This window comes from Strix uralensis, chromosome Z (genome assembly GCF_047716275.1).
Source record: "Strix uralensis isolate ZFMK-TIS-50842 chromosome Z, bStrUra1, whole genome shotgun sequence".
In the NCBI taxonomy this organism is placed as follows: Eukaryota; Metazoa; Chordata; class Aves; order Strigiformes; family Strigidae; genus Strix; species Strix uralensis.
Window position 1 is genome coordinate 8,669,074 of NC_134012.1, and position 12,800 is coordinate 8,681,873.

General features: G+C 43.7%; 1 protein-coding gene and 1 pseudogene across 1 annotated transcript in view; one reads left to right on the top strand and one right to left on the bottom strand.

Moving 5' to 3' along the window:
- Nucleotides 1–534: 534 nt before the first annotated feature.
- On the top strand, nt 535–3,330 carry LOC141937915 (putative C->U-editing enzyme APOBEC-4; annotated as a pseudogene).
- Nucleotides 3,331–3,512: 182 nt separating this feature from the next.
- The window catches only part of LOC141937916 (ral guanine nucleotide dissociation stimulator-like 1), a 54,435-nt gene continuing 45,147 nt past the window's right edge, over nt 3,513–12,800 (bottom strand). The window contains exons 12-16 of the mRNA XM_074856230.1: nt 11,778–11,862; nt 9,291–9,380; nt 6,193–6,225; nt 4,573–4,694; nt 3,513–3,676 (exon numbers count right to left, since the gene is read on the bottom strand). Of these exons, the coding sequence (XP_074712331.1) occupies nt 3,583–3,676; nt 4,573–4,694; nt 6,193–6,225; nt 9,291–9,380; nt 11,778–11,862 (424 nt within the window). The 3' untranslated portion in view covers nt 3,513–3,582. The remainder of the gene's footprint in view (nt 3,677–4,572; nt 4,695–6,192; nt 6,226–9,290; nt 9,381–11,777; nt 11,863–12,800) is intronic.

Sequence of the window (12,800 nt, forward strand, 5' to 3'; positions counted from 1 at the left end):
TCTTCATCATATGATTTTGAAAAGAAACCTTGCAATATCACTGGAGTGGAAACTCTGAACCAGTCCTATAAGGCCCGTGAAGGAAATCAGATGAATATTTACTGAGCTGGATCTGCTGAGATGGTAATTATACCTTTTGGGTTTTGGTGGTGTTTTCTTGTTTGCTTTGCCAGATTTCATAAGGCTCATCCGCTAATCAGTTCCTGAAAATCATGGCTGGTTTTATTATGCAGTTTGTCCTGTCTAGGGTAAGAGAGCAGAGCCAGAGAAATATTTTCTACTTATGTTTTTAGCAAAAAGGCTAGTTTGTGAAAAGTAAAATGTTCCTAGGCTGCAAGAGAGCTTTGTTCTGTGTGTCCCTAAGTTTCTATATGCTGCTACAAGTTTCAGTACATTTTTGAAGAGACTGTCCCCTACTATTTTTGCAGCTCAAGTGCAAAAGAAATCGAAGGGTTGACTTAAGATATTACTTCCATTTTTCATTCAGGACTGTCAGCTACGTAGCACATAAACAGGGAGATTCTTCAACAGAACATGAATCCAGGAGAGAAAACAATTTTCCAGGAATATCTGACAAATCAGGGGACTGTGGTAAAGCCCTATTGCTGTCAGAGACAACCACATCTGCGATAAGTGTCCCTACCACATACGGACTGGTGAAGAAGCGAGAGTCCCTTACGCAGAATTTGACAGGGTCTTTGGCTTCCCATACAGATCAACAGCAGCTCTCCGAAACAAACACCTCCTCTTCTATGAACTGAGGAGTTTCTCACGCAGCATAGTCCAGAAAGGCCGTGCTACAAACTGTACTGACCGAGGCTACCATGCCGAACCTATGCTGTTTGGGGTGGGTGGTTATCTGGATGCAGTTACAGATGCCTATGGAAACATCGGCTGCATCGTCCTCTGTTCAAATTACTCTCCTTGTAACGAGGCTTACCACTGCTGCGTAAGTAAAATCTACAACTTTTTGTGGAAGTATCCAGAAATCACGCTCTGCATCTATTTCTCTTGGCTTTATCACACTGAGGACGGTTTCCCCACCGCTGCGTGCAACCACGAAGCTTTGCAGAGCCTCTCCAGCCTGTGGCCTCGGGTGACTCTGCAGAGACTGCCTGGGGGGGCACAGTGTTACCTCCTCTGCAATTTTGTGTGTGGCATCCCAGGGTCAGCCCTTTATCACTCAACTCCACCATCAAGAACCCTAGCAGATCAACAAAATCTGCATCCAGTTAACAACTTCACAGGAATTAAACCGTATTTTAGGAAAGCCTTTCCACAGGCAATGCAGGGAAACCCTGCTGTGCAGCAGAAATTAAAGGCCTTTTCTTCTCCTAGTCCAGCCTCCCAACAGCCTTTCCAAGCAATGAAAGGCAGACTGCTACCTCCGATGTCTCAAAGCCACTTTTCCCAGGCATGTTTCTGCCCTTTCAGAGGGAACATCTATACCCCAGACCTAAAAACATCGTAAGGCATTGAAAAATGCCAAAGGAATAATTCAGTGAAACTCATAATCCTGACATTTTTCCAAGCGGCAGACACCTACTCTAAAGATGATACAAACTGAACTGCTTTCAGGCTATCAAACTGAGATCAGAGATGGGGAAAAAAAAAATCAATAAAATTACCTCCTACAAAAGTTAACCCACAGAATAACTGGGGGTCTCGAATAGCTGATTATGAAGATAGTATACTTTTCTTTTATTCCTGTTCCTTTCAAACATAATCCTAGAGCAGTAAAAACAAAACCTCAGTATGTTCTGATTACCTCCTGGGTCTAATTTGTTTGTTGCCCTTAAGCCAATTGCTACCAGAAAAATGTGATCAGTCCACACGCTACAGCCACAGCTGCATTTGTAGCTTCCCAGCTGAGGCTACTTTGGTGGAACACATGACATATCCTAAATTCCTCCTCTATCAGGAAGGTGGTTCTGCAGGTGAGGCTGATCTATTAATAAAGTTTTCCCACCAGCTGTTTCCTTCATAATAGGGGGGTTTTATATACACTTATTTGTGTGTGTGTGCTTCCCCGCCCCCCCCCCCCCCCCCCATGTTCCTCCCTTCCATTAAGAGGAAGCTCACAAAGCTGTGTAATTTTGTAATTAATAATAAGTATATAATAGGATAATATAGATAACAGACCTACACAGTCCAAGTGTAACTTGAAAAAGAAAAAAAAAGTTTCTACCATTTAGAGCAGTGTTTTCACTGTGTGATCCAGTACATTTGTTATTATACTGAAGGTCTTAGAGAAGGGAGCAGCCCAATTGTCAGAAGCTCCAAATTTTGGCCAAAATAAATAATTAGATTTAATAGGTTCTTTGGTCCATTCGACCATACAATATTGAATCATTTTTTCTTTACTTTTTCCTTTTGTTTCTGACCAATTAGCCCAATTTCTTAACATGGAACCCAGGGGACTGTCCTGGGGAATATCGGGTAAATCGCTCCCTTTCTCGGAACCTCTCTGTGGGTTCCCCGAGCCGCGGGACTTACTCCCCTTCTGGCCCATAATCAAGACTTGCCTAGGCTCAAGTCCTTGTATTTCTGCTTGAGTCCCTGGGATAAAACCTATCCCAAGTACCCTGTCCTGGGATCTAACCTATCCCGAGTACCTCCTGAGTCCAAAACCTGCCTGAGTCCTTTCAAACTTTTCCTCTCGCTTCGCCCCTTCGCCGGCCAGGCTCCTCGCGGAACTCTGGAACCGCGGCTAGAAGGGCTCCGCACTCGCTTCGTGACACTGTCACGTCTCAGTCACACCACGCTCACTCAGGCATACTCAGGCACACTCAAGCCGATACCCTCCCCCACCAAGCAGCACTCACAGTCCGAGGTCTTCGCCTGGATCTTTTACAGGGAAATCTCTGGGAGCTTCTCCTGGGATCTCACTTTTCTTTTGCTTGTTCTTATTGCCTTTTTGTTCGTGATACTGCCGGTCCGAGAGAGCACTGGAGTCCAGGGGCCACCTAAAAGGTGGGACGCCTCCCCTGAAAAAATCCAATACTCCACGGGTTTCGCAGTATCACGTCGGAGTCACCAAATTGTTATAAATGCAGAGGCAGAGCCGAAAACAACTTTTATAAATTTATTGCAGTAAGAACAAGTAAAACAAAAAGGCTCGGTACGCCGGGGGGCAGGGGGGTTTCTGCTCCGCACCGACGGACACCAGGTGGTGCTGCGTCACTCCCTTCTAGAGCCCCATCCTGGGCTTCACATGCGCAGCAGGGCCCCGCAAACTTTCCCGGGCTTTCTGGTGTTGCTCGGGCTCCTGACAGGGGTCCCTCCAATCATTTTCCACCTGCGCAGTCCGGTGTTGCTGGGGGCTTCTGACAGGGGTCCCTCCAGTAATTTTCCACTTCCATAACAACAGTCACTGGAGGAAAAAAAACCTCCAAACCCTTTTAACCATAAACCCACGACAAATCTCTCTTAACATATATACATTGCAAAATACATTAAAGTCATTATACTTTCTTAACACAAATCACCACCATACTCTTCACAAGCTGGTAAAACGAACACTGCTTGTTTGATTTATTCAGGTTCATATTAACACAGCAGATAGCCTTTGTCCCATCCTATTCACTGGCTCAACCTCTTCACCACACTTTTCCAAGATTTCGGCGGTGTGGTGCTGGTGTCAGCAGCTGCTTCAATCTCACGTGAAAGGCTGTAACTGCAGAACAGAGGGCACTGGGTTAATTTTTACAGACAATACTATTAGTTATGTATCTCAAAGCAGTAATATTCAAGAAATTTGAGAAACCTTCAGTTATTCCCACTTCACCGAAGGTTGCAACCCCACAAAGAGGAACATAGCTCTGTCTACATTTTACCCTGATGAAGGAGATATTTCACTTCTTTATAATAATTTTTAAAATCAGTGCTTTTTTGGATGACATTCATCATTTCATTTAAAAAAAATAGTCAAGAAAATACTTAGCATGTGAATCTTGGATAAGCTGACTTTTTTTTACTATGACTCAGTACAATGCAGTATGTGTCTATGCTTACACTCTTAGTGCAGCAGAGTGGTATTCAGATACCTAGTGGAAATATTAAAATGCTGTAAATAAATTGTCTTGGGTTGGTCTAGCAGCATGTGCCGTAGCACAGAACTCAGCAGGGCTGCAAAACCCACCCCAAACACCCGGGAGACGTCTATCTGGTGAGCGCTCAGCGAGCTCTGTGTTGCCTTGGCTACCTGCTGCCCGCATCCACCAGCCGAACGCTCACTGCCTGCATCTTGACAGCCCCTAGGATCGACCTCTGAGCGTGTGTCTGGGCATACAGACAGCCCAGACACAACAGACTATCAGATTTCAAAGTCAGAAGCCTGATTTCCAATCTCAAAAAAAAAAAAACCAAACCAAACCCAGTCTCAAAACAACCCTGCTAAATGTTCAACAGGGTTTCTACAGCTGTTTAGCAGAAGACAGAGGTATTTCCACCCTCCTGGAACAGCAGTACATGTAAGTTCCTGTAAGAGGACAGCTGAAGGCTGACATAACCCACCTGCAGGTGGGTGTGGGGTAAGAAAAGCCTGCTTTGCCAGCTGGACTGAGAACCTACCTCTCCTCCTCAGTTAAATGCTCTTGTCTCCTGAACCACTGGATGAATTTTGGGTCTGGTGTCAGGCAGTAGCTGTCACATGTAGACTGCAAGAGCATAATTTGGGAAATTACTTCAAATTCCTACAAAAAAAAGAATCAAATGGGAATTCTAATTAGAAAACAACATAAAGTCAAATTCATTCATTCATATACTAAACACATGCAACAACAGATCCAGGACAAACTTCATTTGACCTGAAGTTCAGTTTCATTTGAGTGACTATTTCAGGAACCAGTTTTTCAATCAATGAAGTCTTTTTTTTTTTTTTTTCCCCCCTCAGCATCCGAAATATTTATTGAAATGTGAACATTTTCAGACAAGCACAAATCAGAAGACAAACACAAGGAATCATACTTCACCACAGCACTTTTCCCAAGTACTAACTGAAGTGCAATGCCAGTGCAAACCCACCGAACTGGGGGCAGCACTGCTGGTTGTTCCTCTAGGAACGAGGGTAGCAAAGGGCCATAAAGTCTTCAGATTACCCTACCTGCTGACCCCTGCTCTGGCCAGACCAGCTGTGAGAGAAAAATCATGCTCTGTGCTTAGGTGGTTCTCAGACAGCAAGTGAGGGTAATAATTAGGGGGGCCTGCGATGAAAGCAGAGAGTTTGATTCTCCCCAGCTTTTCACGTTGTGCACTCACACTTGCACCAGAGGAACATAAAATGCTACCCGTAATACGTGTGACTGGAATTGCAGCTCTTCTCTAACTCCACTTGCACACATGCTTTGCCACAATAATTCTTAATACCCCCTCGTGTTAGAGCAGGGTATAGAATCAGGATGCCGGGAATGGAGCTGAGTACTCGGCATGGTTCAGAGGGCAGCTTTGCCACTGGTTTGTATGAAGCTGGACTGATGACCAACCAGAAGCTCCGGTATCCCATTATTAGTATCCTGAGCCTTGCAGTTGTACATGTAAGGCAAGTCCAAGAGGTGGTTTGTAGAGCTGGGAGCAGTTAAGGGAAGGAAATGGCTCCATCCCAGCCAACTCCAAGTCTGCTTTCAGATCCCAGAAGGGAGATTTGGCATGACTTCATTCAGACAGATGAAACCCTAGAACCTTTACTCCTACATAACATTACTTATCTCTGACCAACAAGGATCAGGCTGAAAGGGAAGACTGATAGCTTTTATTTCTCTGTCTCATCTGCAGCCTTTCACGTAGAAATAGTTTACTGCAGCAGAAGGAAGATATTTACAAACTCTATCTTCTGGAAAGCAAAGGTCTCATGCCACCAGCTCTGTTTCAACACACAGGTCACACGCATGTATCGTATTCCCATGAACACCAAATGGAGGGAGTGTGCATGCCCCGGATGTAATTCCCATGGAAGTAAGTGGCCTGCAGCTCCTCTTCCCCTATTGCACACATCTAAAAAGTAGGTTCTCGTTCTGCAGTTTGTTCACAGTTTGGCAGAAGCCCACAGCATTTCAGGGATCTGTTCTTTCCTCATGAACTTGCATTAAAATTCACAGCTGTTATATATGCCTGAGCAATGACAAATGGCCTCACCAAGAGAACGCTCTAGAAGAGGGTATCAGTAAACTAAAAATCACAGAACATTCAACTTACCCTTCGTCTCTTCTCAAAATTGATCAGGCCACCCTGTTGGAAGGAAAGAGAAGGGATCAGAATAGAGGAACACATGCTTAGTTGAACTTAAACATGAACAGGATGAAGTCGCAAGGCTAATGTAAAGCGCAGACCTGCCCTGAGCAAGGACCTTCTAAAAATACCTGTTTCCAGATCTGGTATAAACCCCAGCACTCATATATCTGAGTCTCCAAGGGACATCTGTCCTCACGGCCTATATGACAATCTGCCCGAGAAAAAAAGCCCAATACAAGAATGCTCATAAAAGCTGTGTTGAGATCAGGTCTGAAGAATGCTAGTGGGATTTTGCATGCAAGAAACAAACTTGGCTCTTGCCTGTGCTGTGAGTTTAGCAGTGTTCCCAGCGAGTCTCAGAAACACCAAGTGAACACAAAGCATGGACAGGAGAGAAACTGCCAAAAAGAAAATGGATGTACAGCAACCTTACGCAGGCCTGCTTCAGTGCAGTTCTGCAAAACAAACCACCACTAAAGACCCCAGCAACCATTGCCAGCCCAGGGAGACCTGTATTTGCCCATTCTTATCATAAATACCAACACCAGCACAATGAAGGCTGCAGTCTCTCTATTAATGGTTTCAAACACCTTTGAAAAGTGGCCCCATCCTCAGTCTCTGTTAAACAACCAGACTCTCGGGCAGTCCTTTTCCCCTTCCTATGCTAAATTGGTTCCCCCTGCTTGTTCAGCTAAAGACAAATGAAAAAAACCAAGTCTTCAATCACCTTAGGGCTCAGACACACCTGAGTCAATACGGAAGCACTTCAGTGATCAGTCTGAAGTGCTGAATTGGTGATTCTGTGTATTTTACCAATTATTCACATAAATCTTCATGCCTAATATGTTGTTTTCAGAAAAATAAAACAGAATAATGGAAAGACTACTTTCTTCACGTTTTCTAACCTAAGAAAACAAGACAAAACACAATGCTAAGCTTGTCCCTTCAGATAACAGCACTCGAATTCACACAAGATTCTTGTTGCTGATAAAACTGCATATTGCTTCCTTTTTTTTGAAAACAGATTCCTCCATTTTTAAGAACTGCAGAAGAACCCGGTAGAAGATACAGGAACAGACACACTCAGTGCTGGGAAGGCAGGGAGGATATTTAGGATTCAAAAAATTGCCTCAAATTACCTCGATATAGTCCTGAAGTGCTGTGTCAATCATGATGAGATCAGTGAGAAAGGTACCAAGATAAGGTACCGTGCCTTGCATTACTCCCTGCAAATGATCAGAGCAACGTTGGATTAAATGACTGAGAAATGGTAATAATTAGAATGCTAGAATACACCTGTATAGGAAAATGAAATAAAAGCAGTCTGCTTAACCAAACAGTGGTCTTATGTTTTCTTTCATTGCATCCTCTCAGTATCTAATCTAGAATTCAAATCAAATTCTAATGAGAGTGGGATGCTCTCACAGATATTGCCAAGTGGTTTTATATTACAATACTGCCACCACACCCTGGTTTCTAACAGTGGGTCACCAGGAAACCCCGCTTGTGGAAGACGCATTGAGCAGCAGGGACGATCTCTGCTACAAGAGGAGCAGCCGGGGAATGGTCCCGGCTAGCCTGTGTAAGCAGTTTCTCTCTCTGCCTCATTCCAGTGGATTTTTACTTAACAGTGTTATGCCATGTGACAGTCAAGTCAAATCAAGTCACACTTGTTCTCCTCTAAGAAGTGACCATCTTCCTCAGCCATTCCTTTCATTTTAATACTAGTTATTCAAATTTTAATCTTTCTAGGCTGCTAGAAGTTGTAGAATTCAGGCTGTTTCTACACTTGTGAAGGAAACGCTTGTTTCTACCATCCAAAAGGATCTGCACTTTTTCCAGTCAAACAAATAGACAAAAAACCATATTCAGCACTTTTGCCTCCCTATCCCAGATTTCTCTCCCCCTGTCCTTTTAAATCTTTGCCAACTTTGAGACAAAAGGCATTTGCACCAGCAGACTGGAAACTGGACACATTTTACAAAGCAATCTCTGTAAAAGTCTGTGCAATTTTCAAGCTGGTATGTCAGAAGCTTCATGAGCTTGCTTAAAAGTAAATGAGATTTCTGCTCTGCCAGAGCTAATTTTCTTTATCACAAGAATTCCAGTATTTATATTATGTATTTTACTACATGAAAAAGTTTCCCTGTATTTCTCTCTAAAGGGTAGCAAGAGTAGTTAATGGAATTCTTTCTTGCAGGACAGAAACAAGACAGTTGAAAACAAAGAACACGGGTTTATATTCATCAATCATTTATCACTCTTCTATATGACAGATTTAGTACATTTCTGGAAGACCTGAAACTGAGGCCAAACCCTTGTCTCAGTGTCCACCCCCAACAGCTGATTGGGATGGGAAGCAAACGCAAGCGGGAGCAGAAAACCTGTCCACACAGTTACCCCCTTGCAGGGGACAGGGGAAGATTGGTGCCAGGGAACATAACGTGGCCCCTGTGTACAACCACCCAATCCTGAAATCTCTGAGCGTTCCCAGCATCAGATCTCTGAACACACTGGCTATGCTGATGCTTTGCATATCCGTTTCCTCCGGCCTTTCAGTACACAGGCAGGTGTTACTGGAGTAGAAGGCCAGCTGGGTTGCACTAAAAACCATCGCTGTTACAGCGTGGCAGCTCAGTGTCGGCCATACAGCTTGAGCGGGGTGCAGCACGAATCCAGCTTTGGAGCTGTCTTTATATACAGATGTATGTGGCGGGGGGGGATCATCTACATATATATGCACTTTATATACACACACGCAGGGTATTACCTGCTTACTATGATGCACAGCATAAGTGAAATACAGCTTTGGACATATATTTACAGGAACAAACATTCCGACTGCCTGTTCAGTCTAAACCTTTCGCTTCACTTGCTTTGCATCAGCTAATCAATAGCATTGACGTGATTGTTTTTCTTGACAGAGGCACACTCAAGAGCTTTACCTACTGCACACTCTCTTTGTTAAATACCTTTCCAGTTTTTGCTCCTTATATAATTCACCAGTTAGGGTTAATCATGTTATCAGTTCAAAACGGGGAGGAAAAGGACCCCAAACGCACCATATCTTTTTGAAGTTGCAGCTGCCTCTGTGTCCTTTTCTGATTTTCTTTCACACTGCTGTCCAGATTGGCAAATTTGGATGTTCCTTCCTGTGAGTTAAAAGAGAATTAAAGGCAATTAACAAAGGATCTAAGTGATAAGCTGGCAACTATGTTTGTGTAAAATAATTGCAAATACATTTAATGGGGCAAGCAAAAATATTTGCTGTATAGGTACATGCACATGTACATACATGTGCTAAACTTCTGGGACTTGTACACTGATTGGGAATTGTGGACAAAATCCCACAAAATTACTATAAGGCAGTTTTTTCAGCAAAGTGCCTCTACTCTGGTCAAAGCTAAGCGCTGTTGAAAATCTCCTGAGAGTTTAAATCAGAGAAGCTTAGATGTACCTTCAGGTGGCCAGATGCTTCTCTGAACTCTATCCTGACACTCTTGACCTCAGGATTTCTGTTTAACTTCCTAATCAGGACTGCTACAAGTAAACATCTCTATCTTATGTAATCTTTGTTGTTTTTCTTATGCCTCAACAGAGATCCAGCAACTACCCTCTGTGCCTTACTGACTGATCCAAAAACACGCAGGAAATGAAAGGAATAGGTTTTCGTCTCCACAATTCAAGCTTTCCTGTGAATGGATGAGCTATTTCACAATAGATCTGTAGCCTTTATTTCCCTGGATCCATACGGGATGCTGGGAGTTACTGTTATTTTCTCCAGTGGTTGGACAGATGGGGCATGAATCATTATCAGTCTTTTTAAGAGGCACAAAACAACAGCCTGCACTTGTAAAGATCCTTTCATCACAACATTTACTTCTCTCAGTCACAGTTAAGGAACAGATCAAACTCAAATTGTATTTCCTTCCTCGGCTGGAAAACAGGAGCAAATGAAAAACGAGTGTTGTCTCAATGTCTTCAAGATACTGAAAGATAAACTGGAGATCCTCTAACAGCAGCCGGCGGGCAGGCACAGGAGCTAAAACTGCAGCCTGCAGCAGAGCCATTGTTCGGGGAGGAGAGAACACAGTGCTCCCTCTCCGTGCCAACCAACCTGTTTCATATGGCATTTTGTCTGCTTTACACTTAAATTTGTAGGATGGATAGGCAAGGTCAAACACGGCTTCCCTAGAGACACTATTTATAGTGAAAGAAAACAAAGACTTTAGGGATTCAGAGGACATTAATCCTCCAGTTGTTACAAAACAGTCCAAAAGGAGAAGTAGGAGAGAGGTTCTAGCTATTATGTGGAATTTTTCTCCTCTGCTTTCAGAATATTTTGCAAATCTACTTACGGCAGCTGGAGAGGGTCATTTGCTGGGAGCCAGAAGGTCTGGGCTCAGATTGAGTTGTTGTTTTGTCTTTTTAATTTTTAGTTTAATAAGCTGTTGTGAACACACATTTTCCCTCTATGCTTATTATTGTCTCACCTGCTTTAAAATTTAGCTACAGATGTTGATAAATGGATGATAAACAAAACAGATTGACAGGTTTGAATGTGTTCACCCATCATTCCTGAGCAAAACACTGTGTCAAATACCAAGGCAAGGGGTAAGGTACAAATGCCAGACTGACTGGATAGAACTGCCAAAAAATAAACTGGTCAGGCAGTTTATAGAAACATTTTTATGCAGACAGAAAAAACTGCCACAAACATTCCATAGTTTCTACAGAATATAACCTTTCCCTGCTATTCTTCCTCACCCCTGTCAAGATCCTGCGCTTGTTGGGGTTCGCCCAGGTGAGTGCACAAGTCAAACTGTTTCAGACAGAGCCTGCTTTGTTGTCCATCTGGCTACACACAGAGCAGGAAGCCTGTTCCTTCGAAATTCCCAGCCCTGTTTTCTAGTTCCAAGAAAGGTACAGGATAGTCGGATAAACATCTTGGTTTAATTCCTCAGCTGAAGCCGAGTGGCATTGTTCCAGTGAAGTCAAAATCACTACAGCGGTGCAGCCCACTTGAGAATCTCATTTGGAGCTGCTCGGCACTCACCAGTGCAAACCAGAGCCTTTCCTGGTCTGCTCAGAGGGTGCACGAGCTAGCAGTTCATCTCTCTGTACAGTCCAGTCTAAAGCCAAAGGGCTAACTTGTAACTCATCTCAGTAAAATCCCACTACCACAGCTACGATCACAGCTATTCTTGAGCTAGACATCACCCTGCCCAAGAGATGTCTAACTACAGCAGTGGGGGCTCCAAGGCTCCTGACCTGGTGTCCTGTGAACAAGTCCACACAGAAACTGTGCTGCTGCACCCTGCTGTATGTGGGTATCCAAGCTCAGCACGCTAACACGAGCGTAGGTGCTTTCAGGAGCAACAGAATCACCTCTCATCCCAGCAGAAAAGCACAGGTTTTACAGACCTCTCTTCCCTGAAGCACTGCATACAGCAGCTCAGGGAGAGACGAGCTTTGACAGCTCATTAGAAAAAGGGCTAACCTCAGCTTTGATTGAGAACACAAGCCTTGCAACTCAAGCTAATTCTCACCTTCATTAGCAGCTCCCTGCTTGTCAAATAATTGTCATGGTTTGAGAAGATATCAGACAGCTCTTCCAACATCAGCACCATGTCCCTGTACAGGAAAAGATTAAATCATTTAGGTTGTCACTAAGCACTCTAATTCAGATCAGATTACTAGTTTTTTTCCTCATGAATCGTTAACTGTTGGGCATATAAAAGATACCACCACCAAAACGCATCCAGTGAGATGCTGCACATCAACTAGGAACTTTCCTGGGATCTTCTGGTGCTCCCCGGTAACACCAGCCTTATTTGACAGCATCACAAGGAATGCCACAGGTACGCAGATCCTGGGCAGGGTTTTCAGTCACACTGAGGAGTATCAGATTGTTGTAAGAAAGCGAGTAAAAGGATAAAAAGAAACAGAAAAATAGCCGTGAGAGGTATCCTAAGTAGTACGTTTTTGCCCTGTGCCATGCACTCTGGAAAGCTAGAAGCCTTTAAGTGTATGAGCCCCTTTCTATTACCCAACACTATAAACACAAGATGGCAACATCTTGATCAGGAACAGGAACATGGGGCAGCAGAAGGAAAGACCCACTTCTCCTAGTGGAAATGCAGAAGTATACTGTGTGGCAGAGTGACGTTCCTCTTTGTTTATCAAAGACAAAGGAAAGAATCTATTCTTCACAAACTGAATGAGCAGAACACCATCTTTCCTACACAGATTTCTGGTGTCTGTTTGGCAGGCAGTAAATATACCAGTTGCACAAAAAGGTATTCCCCTGTAAGAAATACCGTCTTCAATACAGGCTTGGGTTTTGTAGTTTGGGGATATATCTTAAGGAAATGTCAGGACCAAGAGAGGATTAGTGAGGGTTTGTAGCAGCCTGGACCTCCTCCAACTTCACGGTAGAGTAGACAACTGGCAAGTATCATGGTGCCCTTTTGCTGACCTTCCAAGAACCGTGTGCTTGTGCTGGGTGAGTAGCTAGTCCCATAGTTCTTCAAAATAGGTTCTGGAAGATCCAATATGCTATAAAGGACAGA